Source organism: Podarcis bocagei, assembly GCF_964188305.1.
Source record: "Podarcis bocagei genome assembly, chromosome: 4".
Classification (NCBI taxonomy): domain Eukaryota; kingdom Metazoa; phylum Chordata; class Lepidosauria; order Squamata; family Lacertidae; genus Podarcis; species Podarcis bocagei.
The window spans coordinates 92,872,827-92,887,491 of NC_138128.1; the positions used below are offsets into that span (position 1 = coordinate 92,872,827).

At 47.7% G+C, this 14,665-nt stretch overlaps 1 protein-coding gene across 1 annotated transcript in view; it reads right to left on the reverse strand.

The window, feature by feature from the left end:
* WDFY4 (WDFY family member 4) overlaps nt 1-14,665 on the reverse strand; it is a 207,038-nt gene that overhangs the window by 29,638 nt on the left and 162,735 nt on the right. The window contains exons 48-52 of the mRNA XM_081191446.1: nt 12,039-12,081; nt 10,685-10,804; nt 8,963-9,080; nt 6,630-6,739; nt 1,211-1,364 (exon numbers count right to left, since the gene is read on the reverse strand). Coding sequence (XP_081047572.1) covers nt 1,211-1,364; nt 6,630-6,739; nt 8,963-9,080; nt 10,685-10,804; nt 12,039-12,081 — 545 coding nt within the window. The remainder of the gene's footprint in view (nt 1-1,210; nt 1,365-6,629; nt 6,740-8,962; nt 9,081-10,684; nt 10,805-12,038; nt 12,082-14,665) is intronic.

A 14,665-nucleotide genomic window follows, 5' to 3' on the forward strand; every position in this document is an offset into this window, starting at 1 on the left:
CCCAGGGGTATGCTGGCAGGTTGCCCACCTCCCCACTGGAGCAAAGTGCCACCTGCCCACCCATACAGGGGAGAGCCCGGCCAGCCAAAGTGCCCCTTTGTAGGCAGGTCCCCCGCCCCAGTGTGGTGACACCTGTGGAGGGGAACGCCATCCCAGGCTGCGCTGGGGGTGCCTGGTTTGCTCCTCCTAAAAATTGTGCTTCTGGGGCCGCAGCACCCCTGACACACACACCCAAATGCTACACCCCTGCGTCCATCTTTCAGTGTGTGGCGGGCAGTGAGACGAGCCATGAGCACATGACAGAGGGGGCAAAGCTCGCTAGTTTTTTAAAACTATAATTTGTTTACATGGCACTATACCATGGGTAGGAACGCGGGTGGCCCTGTGGGTTAAACCACAGAGCCTAGGACTTGCCGATCAGAAGGTCGGCGGTTCAAATCCCCGCGATGGGGTGAGCTCCCGTTGCTCGGTCCCAGCTCCTGCCAACCTAGCAGTTTGAATGCACATCAAAGTGCAAGTAGATAAATAGGTAAACGGTGTTTCCGTGTGCTGCTCTGGTTCGCCAGAAGCGGCTTAGTCATGCTGGCCACATGACCCGGAAGCTGTATACCGGCTCCCTTGGCCAGTAAAGCGAGATGAGCGCCACAACCCCAGAGTCGGTCACGACTCAACCTAATGGTCAGGGGTCCCTTTACCTTTATACCATGGGTAGGCAAACTAAGGCCCAGGGGCCGGATCCGGCCCAATCGCCTTCTAAATCCGGCCCGCAGACGGTCCTGGAATCAGCATGTTTTTACATGAGTAGAATGTGTCCTTTTATTTAAAATGCATCTCTGGGTTATTTGTGGGGCATAGGAATTCATTCACTCCCCCCCAAAAAAAAATAAAGTCCGGCCCCCCACAAGTTCTGAGGGACAGTGGACCGGCCCCCTGCTGAAAAAGTTTGCTGGCCCCTGCACTATCCTATCACCTATTCCTTCTGCAATTCATGACACACTTGTGAGGAAGAAATCCTGCAACTATATGTGGGATGTGAATGGGGGGAAATGTTGCCATGAGAGTAAGTGGTCTGGGTTGCAAGCAGCCATGAAAATACAGCGGGAATATGAAAGGCCTTTCCCAGCCCCAACAGCACATTTCAACTTCCTCAAAGTTACTTTTGCTCCCAAATTATTTGCAGGCGAAAATTCAGCAGCGCATAAACACTTACCGAGTGCAAACTGGTTGCAGTTTGTTAAGAATTCGGGGAGGTAAAAAAACTCAGGGATGAGCTCCCTCACGTCCGTCATGTTATCTCTTGAGGCCGAGTCCCAGGTGCTCTTCATGCTATGGAACATTCTCTCGGCAACATCAAAACCGCCTCCCTTGGTTGGTGGGATGAAAGAGAGAGCGACAGGGAAAGTTGCAAGGCTGAATTAGTTTCCGGCCCTCTTTGAAAATGTGTGTTACCTACAGGGGTTGATGATCACTGGCTGAGAAACTCTCGTTTCTTTGGACAGAGAAAGATGGTGCCACCAGCTGGTGCCACCCACAAACCTGATGACTGGCACACTACTCAAATTACAGACCCTCCAAGGGTCCATATTGTCCAGGGACAACCCCGGATTTACAGAAGCTGCCCCGGTTTCTGGTTTGATCCTGGAATGTCCCGCTTTTAATCCCTACTTTCATCAGAGGAATGTCGGAGGGTATGGAACAGGATGTCCTTATTTACATGGGAGAAATGTTGGAGGGTATGAAATCATAGGGGGCCCTTAGCCCACCAGGGACAGGGCCTTCTCAGTGATGGCTCCGACCTGGTGGAATGCTCTGTCCCATGGGACAAGGGCCCTTCAGGATTTAACCTCCTCCCGTCGGGCCTGTAAGACAGAGCTATTCCGCCTGGCCTTTAATTTGAATTCAGCCTGATCTTCTATTTCCCTTCTCTTCCCTCCCCCTCCCCTTTTATGAAGATTACCCGCTCTGAGACCCCACAGCTAATTCTCCCCTGGCCTCCTCGCTGGCCCAAGTAGGACTAATTCAGCCATCTAGCCCTGGTGACTAATGCTTATTAGATGGATTTCCCCCAAATTGATTTCTGAACTTTGAGTTTTATTGTTATTCATGTTTTTATACTGTGTTTTATGCTGCTTTTACAATTAAGTGTTTTAAATTTGTTGTTAGCCGCCCTGAGCTCGGTTTTTGAACCAGGAAGGGCGGGGTATAAATACAAATTTATTTATTTATTATTATTATTATTAGCGAAATGGAAAAGTCCTCCTGACTTTGCACCAGTTGTAACTTTTGAAGTCATTTTAAAACAGTGGGAAGGGAGACGTCACAAAAGGTAAGAGGGGAGTAAAGGTAAAGGTAAAGGGACCCCTGCCTATTAGGTCCAGTCGTGGCCGGCTCTGGGGTTGCGGCGCTCATCTCGCTTTATTGGCCGAGGGAGCCAGCGTACAGCTTCCGGGTCATGTGGCCAGCATGATTAAGCCGCTTCTGGCGAACCAGAGCAGCGCACGCCAACGCCATTTACCTTCCCGCTAGAGCGGTACCTATTTATCTACTTGCACTTTGATGTGCTTTCGAACTGCTAGGTGGGCAGGAGCAGGGACCGAGCAACGGGAGCTCACCCCGTGGCGGGGATTCGAACCGCCGACCTTCTGATCGGCAAGCCCTAGGCTCTGTGGTTTAACCCACAGCGCCACGCCTGTAATTTCAGCTCTGGGCTTGGCTGGGCTGCCCAGGTCAGATTTTGTACTTAATCGCAGGGAGTGATGTCTGCTGTGTGCCCTGTCAGTGCGAAACACAAGAAGCCGTACTTTCAAGGTCACTGCGAAGTTAATCATTAACAGACATCAACCCTCAGAGTCAAATTTCAGTGGAAAACTGAAGCATGTTAGTAGACAGGCAGACCATATTTAGAAACCAGAAGCTAACAAGTTTCTCCTTGAAGTCTCTTTTCGAAGCGTGTATCTCATCTGCATACACACGGCTGTGCTTAGACTGACACTTCTTCATTTGCTTTTACAGCTTTTATGAAAGGTGATGGTAATCTCCAGAGAAACAATGTGATTCGTAATAAAAAGGTTACCTGTATTAAATAAAAATAATATCTACATAGGAAATGTTGTTAGTGCCGCAAATCCGGTTAAAGATATTACCATCTAGAAAAATGTAATTTTTTTGCAGCTGTCTAATGCATTTTGGAGGAAGTAATATCTTTTTAAACATAAGCCTGTATTATTTATAAAGAAAGCAATAACTGATTTGCAGTATTTCTTATATTAATAAATGTATTTGCATATATTTATATCAGAATTAGTCGGCTCTCCTCCTCTCGGAATGCGGAAAGGAAGAACGGGAGAAAGCCCCAAACAACTTTATGAGCTGTTAGCAAAAACAAGACCAAAAAAACCCCCTCCTGCCTCTTCTCTCCTCAATTCAAGACATGTGAATTCAGGGCTCTTCTAGCCTGCAGCCATTGCGTGGACAGGCGGAGTCCCCTAGATCCCGGGTGCCCCCCCGTCATGTTGAATAACGACTCAAGACAACGTGCTATGGGATTAAATTGGCCACAACTTTATTATATTTCAGATGTGGGTAGACCTTGGCTCAGGCATTGGGCGTTTATCCCTCCCCAGTCTCCAGCCGGGGACCTAGGGAAAATCAGGGTTATCCAGTGTGTGGGGAGGTGATGAGCCGGCTCTGGAGAACATATGTTCAAGCAGAGACAGCCGCCCTCGTTACGCCGCCGCCGCAGGGGAGAGCAATGACGACCTCTCGGGGTACGGTCAAAGCCTCCCCTCAGAAACCCCTTTAATGGGGAACCCTGGTATCGCCGCTACAAAGAGGAAGATAGACTAAAGGATTCCGCCCAAGGCCTGATACCACCAAAGTTGCGACGTTTTGCTACGGGAAAGGCAAAACCTGCCAATGCAGGGAAATTCCTTTCCGGCCCTTTAACAGCGACCTTGACGTAGCAGCGCCCGCATACCTGTGAAGAAAAGGTTAACCTGCAAAATAAGACTTAACTGAGGGTGGGTACGATGGGAGAAGCTCTGGAGCCAAGTGAGGATTCCCAGGTAAGATCCTCCCTCTATTGTGTGGGCAGGTAATCCCTCCCCTACCTGGCCTGGTCTCCTTGGCAACCCTTCCCCCAGGCGGGATTGGACAACTGAATGAGGTAGGCGGAGACCTCCAGGTATCCCACCTGGAGGAAGGCAAAGCCAAGCCTATGCTGATGGAGCCGCTCCAGATCCAGGGGCTGCGTGCATCCACGCAAAGGGCGCCCCCTGTTTTATGCAGGAAGTGGTCATTACTTATTTTAGGAGGAATGGCTGCAAAACATTCAGACTCTGGGCTAAAGTGGCTGGCAGACACATTTGCATCCCCAGACTTGGATAAGCCACCCTCTCCAACCCTCTGCAACGCGGGAATCTTTTGCCCAGCGTGGGGCTCAAACCCACAACGTACGAGCCTTATAGCTCTGCTAACTATCATAGCTATTATCCCAGTTCATCTGAGCCTGGCATGGATTCGAACCCAGGGGCTTTGACAGGCCACCCTGAACCCTTCTAACCCCTGAACGTCGAAATCAGAGCTCTCTGGAAAGAAATAAAACCCTGCAATACTCCCAAAGGAAGCTGCTTTACTCCATTAGCCTGCGGCGCAGGGGGGGAATGTTGAGCAGGGGGTAAAATCAGGTGGTGAAGAAAGAAGGAGCAGAGGAGCAGTCTCTTAAAGGTAAAGGGACCCCTGACCATTAGGTCCAGTCGTGGCCGACTCTGGGGTTGCAGCACTCATCTCGCTTTATTGGCCTAGGAAGCTGGTGTACAGCTTCCGGGTCATGTGGCCAGCATGACTAATTCCATCCCTGTGCATACCCCTGCTGTGGCTGTAGAAACCGATAATGGAGAGACATGTTGTCTTGCAGCTGGGGCAGATGAAGGCATCCAGTTGTGCTGATGTAGATGCACCAAGGTATTTCTTCTTGTTGGGAGGAGCGCAGAGAGAAGAAACATCACAGGGCACCTGCAGCAGCACAAGGTTACACCTTCATCTGCCTCAGCTGCAAGAAAACATGTTGAAGTAGAAAAAGAAGAAGAAGAAGAAATAGAAGCAATTCTATTTACGATAAACAACTACCTGACATTCAGAAGACATCTTAAGGCAGCCCTGTTCAGGGAAGTTTTTAATGTTTGATATTTTAGTGTTTTTTTGGTTTCTATGGAAGCCGCCCAGAGTGGCTGGGGAAACCCAGCCAGATGGGCGGGGTACAAATAATAAATTATTATTATTATTATTATTATTATTATTATTATTATTATTATTATTATTATGGTCCGAACTGGAGATTGAAGAATGGTGAGATCTCCTTATGTGGAGATCTGAAGACCCAAGGATTACAAATTTGATTAAGGTGAAAGTTGGAGCTTTGGGGACATTTGGACTTGAAAGGAGTAAGAAACAAGATTTGGGCTCCACTTTTAAGTATGGAGGTCTGGCTGGAAGAAACATTGTCCCTATTGGGCCAGAGCGTCTCCGAGATCTCCTGTTTAATACTAAGGACTATCAAAAAAACCGGCAGAGGGGAACTGAGAGAGAATTAAGAGCCTCGGACGTGAAATCTCCAGGCTGATAGCAGATTAAGATTGATGGACATTTGTTGGGGATTGAAACCGGGAAAAGGGATGGGGTGGGGTTTGGGGATCCAAAGGGTACATAATTATAATCCGTTTTTCTTCTTTTTATTCTGTTTTGTTATTAGTAGGAAAAGTGGGGAATTCGTGGAAGGGAACTTGGGTCGACTTTAGAAAAAGGATTTAAGAATGAGCATTGATGTATAAATTTTGACGTTGTAAAACTGGCTTTTTTTAAATTGAACTAAATACAAAAAGGTTAAAAATTGGGGATAAGAACTTGCTGAACCAACAATTCGAATTGGAATATAAGAAGGGGAGGTGTGGGGAAGTCAGGGAAATATGTTATAGAAAAATATGGATTGTAAACTGTATATGTTTTCTTTTTTGTTTTTTGTTTTTTAATGTATTAAAATGGAAAATTCTCAATAAATATCTATTAAAAAAATAGAAGCAATTCTTTGCGGGAAAAACATTCACTTCTATTTAATATCACAATATCATAAAAAAATTAACAATTCAATGTACAGATAAGCAAAAATTCATTGCTTTTCAAAGTCGCATGTACTAATATTATTGGTTTAGAATTAAACTCTTTACTTATTTTATTATTTACTTTACATACTTTATCATTTAAATGCAGCCCATCTGATTGGGTTGTCCCAGCTGCTCTGGGTAGCTCCCCACAAAAAATTAAAAACATCAACCATTAAAAACTTCCCAAATCAGTCTTTATAGCTACAGCAACCTTCCAACAGTTTGTACCGAGGCTCAACAGAATGGTCCTTCATTGTCTCCCCAGACAGGTCCCAACAAACAGTAGCAGGCCCCAAGATTTTCCAGTTTGCTACACCTGTGGCTTGGCAACCCTCCACAAACACGCAACTGATGCCAGAGTTGGTCAAGGGACAGTCAGCGTTGGGGGGTGGGATGGCTTAAGTGCAGGATTTGATCATCGTATTCACAATTTTGGCTGCAACCAGCCCTGCATGGAAGTCGACTGCCTACCTGCAATGAGCAGAAGATCTGGTTGAAAGGCTCCATGCGAACCAGGTAGGAGGCCACAATGATTGCCGAAGAGTAGTGGGTGCAGTAATGGCACTGGGCTGAGAGGTTACCTGCAAATGTGGATCCATTAGCTATTTTGCAAACTACAATTACCACATGTGACATTCAAAGGCCTGCCATACCTTGACTGGCCAGATCTCAATTGCACCAGCTCTCTGGGAGCTAAAGGCAGTCATAAGCCTGAGCAAAGGACAGCCCAAGGTCTTCCCTTTAAAAATATATACAGTGGTACCTTGGGTTAAGAACTTAATTCGTTCTGGAGGTCCGTTCTTAACCTGAAACTGTTCTTAACTTGAGGTACCACTTTAGCTAATGGGGCCTCCCGCCACCGCATGATTTCTGTTCTCATCCTGAAGCAAAGTTCTTAACCCGAGGTACTATTTCTGGGTTAGCGGAGTCTGTAACCTGAAGCGTCTGCAACCCGAGGTACCACTGTATTTGCCTTTCATAAGCTTGGGAATATCTGCTAGCTAGTGAAAGATGGGCTAAAATTTTCAGAGGTCAATAAGTTCAAAGAAATGCCCGGAAGAACTGTGATCCAAAGTGTACCCCACATTTAGGAATGGCAAAGGGGTTGCAGGGCCAGCTGCAACATCCTTCATTTACATTAGGAACTGGCTGGATGAGGAAGAGTGGTGGGAGCCTCCTGCCCAAAGGCCTCCCAGTGAGGGCACAGAAGGAGATGACTTAGATCCCGGATTCTGGTGGTAGGCAGGGCTGTCTTAAGCATATGTGGTGCTAGAGTGCAAAAATCCGCTTGGTGCCCCCCCCCCTTGCAGGTTGCCCAGAGCTGTCAACCTTTTTTAAAGGGTTTTTTAGGGGAGTTGTCAACCTTTTTTAAGGCAACGTGCTTTGGGCCGGCCGTTGATGTTATGTATTGAAGTATTGTGTATATAGTTTTCACTCAGGTCCACATAAGTTAATTTAGGCGGGAAACCCTAGGCTGTTGTTGTTGCAATGTTGACAGCCGGCTGCCTATAAAAACAGGCTGGCTGAGCTGTTTGTTGTTCAGTTCAGTTCCAGCTTACTTAAAAAGAACTACTTGGAGAAATCTCTGTGTCGTCTGCTGTGTCTACCCACTACTTAATAGTTGAGGTGCGCAGGCAGGGCAGAGCAGGGCACAGAGGCCCTATGCCAATCCCAGGCACGCAGGAGGACAGAGCCAGCCGCCAGCCACCTCAATGCCTTGCTGGCTTGCTCGCCCCTGAACTTGCAGCGCAGAGCTGTCCACAGCAGAAGAGCCCACCACGGTGCTCCGGCTCAAATTCTCGGACCCCGGACTCTCAGCCTGGTGTCCCTGAGAGCCCGGCGCCCGGGTGCCCTGCACCTCTAACACCTATGGTTAAGACGGCCCTGGTGGTGGAACACTGAAGAGCAGTCTGCTGAAGAGACGAGCCAGGAGGTGCTAGAAGCAGGGGGGTTGAGTGATCAAGGGTGGGAGGTCAGGAGGAGGGCCTTTCAGGACAAGCTTAGAGGCTGAGAGCCACAGTATAAGTGCAGACTCAGATAGAGAGGAGTCAGAGGTTGGCAGCAGGACAGTTCCAGTCCTGATTTGCCTCCCCCTTGATGACACCCCAATCGAGGAGAGTCCTGCATGTTGCCTGAGTACAGTATTGGGCCAGAAAGGCCCAGAGGAGGAGCCCAGCCCCTCGACGCAGCCTTCGTCTACCTGGTAGGGATCCAGAGAAAAGGCTAGAGAGGGAAGAGTGGAGCTAGTGGTCAGGTTCAGCGACAGCTTAGCTGGATTATGGTGAACCAGAGGACTCTGCTGTGTTGTTATTTTCTGTTAATAAAGAGCTAATTGTCTCCTGTGTGTGTGCCTGTCCTGTGGATGACTTGGCTCCTTGACAGCTCCTTGACAACTTATTGCCTAGTTCAGGGGTTAGCAACCTTTTTCAGCCGTGGGCCAGTCCACCGTCCCTCAGACCATGTGATGGGTCGGATTATATTTGGGGGGGGGAATGAACAAATTCCTGTGCCCCACAAATAACCCAGAGATGCATTCTAAATAAAAGGACACATTCTACTCATGTAAAAACACACTGATTCCCGGACCATCCGCGGGCTGGATTTAGAAGGCGATTGGGCCACATCTGGCCCCCGGGCCTTAGGTTGCCTACCCCTGACCTAGTTATTGCTGGTGCAGTACCACATCATAACCACATTATATAGTATAAAGTTGGGAAGAAACAGGAGTTAATTTATAATTATAATTTATACTCCTGGTTCTTCCCAACATATACAGAAAGTAGGGGTAGAAATGGGACAAATACCTTCGCTCTTCTCTACTTCTTCATAACGCTGGAGAAATTTCCTTTTCCTCTCTCTGGTTTGTGCCCCCATGGGCTTGGTGAAGTCGCGAAAGGCGCTGGGATTGGTAAGGTCCAGAGTCTGGCACGTAAACACAAACAGATCTTTCTCACGCAGCCAAAACACAGCGAGGAGGCAACGCTAATCCCCGACAAAGAAGCCCAACAGCAATACTCTAAAAATCCCCCCCCCATTCCGCCTACGAAAGAATGGTAGGCTCGGCAGAGTGAAGACTCACCTTGATCTCAGTTTCAACCACACAGTGGGAAACTGTTTTATAACAAGGGTGTCTCTGGATCTTAAATTGAGGCTCAGCCAACAAAAAGTAATATTTAGAATATACTGGACCCCATTACAGGACGCAGGTGGCGCTGTGGGTTAAACCACAGAGCCTAGGACTTGCCAATCAGAAGGTCGGCAGTTCGAATCCCTGTGACGGGGTGAGCTCCCGTTGCTCGGTCCCTGCTCCTGCCAACCTAGCAGTTCGAAAACACGTCAAAGTGCAAGTAGATGAATAGGTACCGCTCCGGCGGGAAGGTTAACGGTGTTTCCGAGCACTGCTCTGGTTCACCAGAAGCGGCTTAGTCATGCTGGCCACATGACCCGGAAGCTGTACACCGGCTCCCGTCGGCCAATAAAGCGATATGAGCGCCGCAACCCCAGAGTCGGTAACGACTGGACCTAATGGTCAGGGGTCCCTTTACCTTTTACCTGACCCCATTACATTTGTTTTATAAAGGGCTATCTAAGGTATCTAACGGTTGGAGATGCAATAGGGATAATGCTTCTCTAAAACATATGTTTTTTTATTGTCCTATATTGAAAGATTTTTGGCAGAAGGTAACTGAAACCATCAACAGAACTGTATGGAACAACCTTACATCTACAGAGCAAATTATCCTATTGAATTATATGCCCAGCACATGGAGCCTTACAAAAGGACAATATGAATGGACTCTCCATGCCCTTACCAAGGGAAAAAGACTGATACTGATGAATTGGAACAATAAAAATGTGGCTCCCTTCTATGATTGGATTGAAGACCTACACAAACTTGCAACATATGAACAACCTGCATATAAACGCAGACTTGCCGTGGACAAATCCAATGGCATTTGGCATCCATTCTACAAATACTGTAATAGGTTAGGATCTGGTGAAGTACAATAGGTAAAGGTAAAAGGACCCCTGACTATTAGGTCCAGTCATGACCGACTCTGAGGTTGCGGCGCTCATCTCGCTTTACTGGCCGAGGGAGCCGGCATACAGCTTCCAGGTCATGTGGCCAGCATGACTAAGCCGCTTCTGGAGAAACAGAGTAGCGCACAAGAATACCGTTTACCTTCCTGCCGTTTACCTATTTATCTACTTGCACTTTGACGTGCTTTCGAACTGCTAGGTTGACAGGAGCAGGGACCGAGCAATGGGAGCTCACCCCATCATGGGGATTCGAACCGCTGACCTTCTGATCGGCAAGTCCTAGGCTCTGTGGTTTAACCCACAGCGCCACCCACGTCCCATGAAGTACAATAAGAACCTTGTAAAATAATGCAGTTTTGGACTCCCCCCCACCCCCGTCCTCTTTGTTTTCTCTTCACCATGTCTGGTGCACATATAGTTATGTACTTTCTGAAGTTTCAATAAAGATGCTGTTTTTTTTAAAGAAAGAAAGAATGACGACTCACCTGGGAGTGATAGTCAGCAAGCACCCACGGAAACACTGGGTACTGCATGAGGTCGCTGTAGGTGCGCCCGGCCAGAGTGTTCAGGTACATGAGGTAGTCAAAGTTGCTGATCTCTCTCCTCTACCATGACACAGAAGCAAGGATTACTGACCATAGAAAATCTCCAGTAACAGTTACGTCCTCTCGGAGAATGAAGGTATCATTTGCTAACACGAATGGGTTCTGGTTCTGGATGTGGCTTCTTCTTGGAAAGAGGTTCTATCTCACAGACCTCACATGCTTCGTTTCCTCGATCTCTCACCTTGCCAGGAGGGTCTACTGGCCCCACTCTCTGGGATTCAGTGATCTGCTGTCTCTGCTTAGAGAGGTTCCATTTGGCTATTGTAGCTCACAGCCAGTGACGGACCTAGTCACCTCTGTCAATTTGCCTAATCATTAAAGAAAAACCCTACATAACCATTTAAGTTAGTGGCCGTCGGGATACCTCCTAGAAGTGAACTCCATAAATCAATAAAGCATGGTATGAAGAAGCTTCTTTTGTCCTCCTTCAGCCTACCAAGGAAGTCAGGAACAGTCAAAATGTATATGGCAGGCACAGGCAAACTCAGCCTTCCAGATGTTTTGGGACTACAACTCCCATCATCCCTAGCTAACAGGACCAGTGGTCAGGGATGATGGGAACTGTAGTGCCAAAACATCTGGAGGGTTGAGTTTGCCTATGCCTGGTATACAGTGATCATTATTTACACGAATATGCATTGTGAAGGAAGTTACTCATAACTGATTGTCCACACATGCAGTGGTGCCCCGCAAGACAAATGCCTCGCAAGACGGAAAACCCGCTAGCGGAAAGGGTTTTCCGTTTTTGAGCTGCTTCGCAAGACGATTTTCCCTATGGGCTTGCTTTGCAAGACGAAAACGTCTTGCGAGTGTTCCGATTTTTTTTTTGCTCCCCCCCTTTTTCTAAGCCGCTAATAGCCTTTTAGCCGCTAATCCGCTAAGCCTTTAATAGCCGCTAAGCCTTTAATAGCCGCTAAACTGCTAATAGCGCTAATCCTCTAAGCCGCTAATAGGGTTGCTTCACAGGACAAAAAAAACGCTAGACAAAGAGACTCTCGGGACAGATTAATTTTGTTTTGCGAGGCACCACTGTAGTAGTCTGTGCATGTTTATTTTAGAGTGGCTTATAGGTTGCTTAGGGATGCGGGTGGTGCTGAGATTTTTTTAAAAAGGAAATAATTTTATAAATTGTGTGTCTTTGTTTCTCAACCTGTATTGTGTTATTTTATGCACTGTGACTTGCTGCTTGTTGGTTTCAAAGTTAGTTTGAAACCAGGGATTTCCATTTCTTTACCTGCCACTTCAAGAGCATCGTCTTCTCCCTTCCAGCGCTTCTCCTGCAAAAAAAGGAAGAGGAAAAAGATTGTGTTGAGAATTTCTGCTGTGACAAAGGAGCAGTGGCAAAGGCCAGTACAGTGGAACCTTGGTTCCCAAATGGCTTAGTTGCTGAACAAATCAGCTCCCGGACACCGTAAACCCGGAAGCAAGTGTTCCGGTTTGCGAACGTTTTTCGGAAGCGGAACATCCGACGCAGCTTCCGATTGAGTGCAGGAAGCTCCTGCAGCCAATCGGAAGCCGCACCTTGGTTTTGAACTGTTCCAGGAGTCGAACGGACTCCCGGAACGGATTACGTTTGAGAACCAAGGTACCACTGTATCAGCTAGTTGTGCTTACTTCTTTTTAAATTTATACCCCACTTTTCATTAATTGTGGCAGCATTTGCACTTTGGAACTTCCTGCCTATTGAGATCCACTTGTACTCTTTTCAGAGCTTGCTAAAAACATTCTTGTTTAGAATGCCTATCCAGATGCTTAGAAAGTTGAGTTAATTTTAATCTGTTATTAAAGTTTCAACTTTAGTATGCTTTTGTATGTGAACTTTTCTTGATTCTGTTGTCTTATCTTTTTGTAAACCACATCGAGACTTTTAAAAATCAAGTATAAATTTTATGATGATTTTTTTTAAAAAAATTGTTGCATAGCAATAGTTTGGACACGACTGAGACCGCTAATGGTCCCCCCCCCCAAAAAAAAGAGAGAGTTACAACACAGGTGAAATGGGACAACCAAGCCTCTGTATTGGAATAGTCACCATTGCTGGTGAGCAGGGCCAGCCCAAGGCATATTGCCGCCTGAGGCAAAGGACAATATTATGGTTCCCATTCCATGTGCAGACGCTGAGCAGGTTAATGTAGAAAGTGGAAGGCAGGTTATACATCACACAGAGCACTGTGTTCCAACAAAGAGGAATGGCTGGGGGTTTATGCGCCCATTTCACAGCTTCTGCCACCGAGGTAGCACCAGCCCTGCAGGTGAGAGAGCATTTTCCTCTCCCACCTGAACATTTTTTTTCCCCAGGAGTTAGACAGCGCAAAAGTAGAAAGCAGAGGTAAAACTTGACAGCCACCAAATGAGCACTGTGCTTTATTGATATTAATTAATGCATGGAGAAATGTTGGAGAGTATGCCTTAGTCTTAGTTGGAGAGTATGCCTTAGGGACGTGGGTGGCGCTGTGGGTTAAACCACAGAGCCTAGGACTTGCCGATCAGAAGGTCGGAGGTTCAAATCCCCACGACGGGGTGAGCTCCCATTGCTCAGCCCTGCTCCTGCCAACCTAGCAGTTCAAAAGCACGTCAAAGTGCAAGTAGATAAATAGGTACCACTCCGGCGGGAAGGTAAACAGCGTTTCTGTGCGCTGCTCTGGTTCGCCCGAAGTGGCTTAGTCATGCTGGCCACATGACCCAGAAGCGGTACGCCGGCTCCCTCGGCCAATAAAGCTAGAGGAGTGCCACAACTCCAGAGTCGGCCACGACTGGACCTAATGGTCAGGGCTCCCTTTACCTTTACCTATGCCTTAGTCCACATTGGTTTTATTTTTTTTAAAAAAAATGGTATGGTAGGATGTCCCTAGTTTCATCAGAGAAACGCTGTAGGGTATGGAATTATGTGACCCCCCAAGCCAAGGAGATAAGTAACTGTATAACCTTTAGAAGACATCTGAAGGCAGCCATGTATAGGGAAGCTTTTTAACATTTTATTATGTTTTCATATAGGAACGCGGGTGGCGCTGTGGGTAAAACCTCAGCGCCTAGGACTTGCCGATCATCAAGTCGGCGGTTCGAATCCCCGCGGCGGGGTGTGCTCCCATTGCTCGGTCCCAGCGCCTGCCAACCTAGCAGTTCAAAAGCACCACCGGGTGCAAGTAGATAAATAGGGACCGCTTACTAGCGGGAAGGTAAACGGCGTTTCCGTGTGCTGTGCTGGCTCGCCAGATGCAGCTTGTCACACTGGCCACGTGACCCGGAAGTGTCTTCGGACAGCGCTGGCCCCCGGCCTCTTAAGCAAGATGGGTGCGCAACCCCAGAGTCGGACACGACTGGCCCGTACGGGCAGGGGTACCTTTACCTTTACCTTTTATGCTTTCATATATGTTTGAAGCCACCCAAAGTGGCTGGGGCAACCCAGTCAGATGGGACAGGAATAAAGAATAAAGTAATTATTATGGAATAAAGGTAATGGGACCCCTGACAGTTAAGTCCAGTCGTGACTGACTCTGGGGGTTGCGGCGCTCATCTCGCTTTATTGGCCGAGAGAGCCGGCGTACAGCTTCTGGGTCATGTGGCGAACCAGAGCAGTGCACGGAAACGCCGTTTACCTTCCCGCCAGAGCGGTACCTATTTATCTACTTGCACTTTGACGTGCTTTCGAACTACTAGGTTGGCAGGAGCAGAGACCGAGCAACGGGAGCTCACCCCGTCACAGGGATTCGAACCGCCGACCTTCTGATCGGCAAGTCCTAGGCTCTGTGGTTTAACCCACAGTGCCACCCGTGTTCCCAATTACGGAATAGGGCAACCCTAATTTCATCGGAGAAATGTTGGAGGGTCTGTTGCTTCACCCTGCTACGTCGCCAGGGTTAG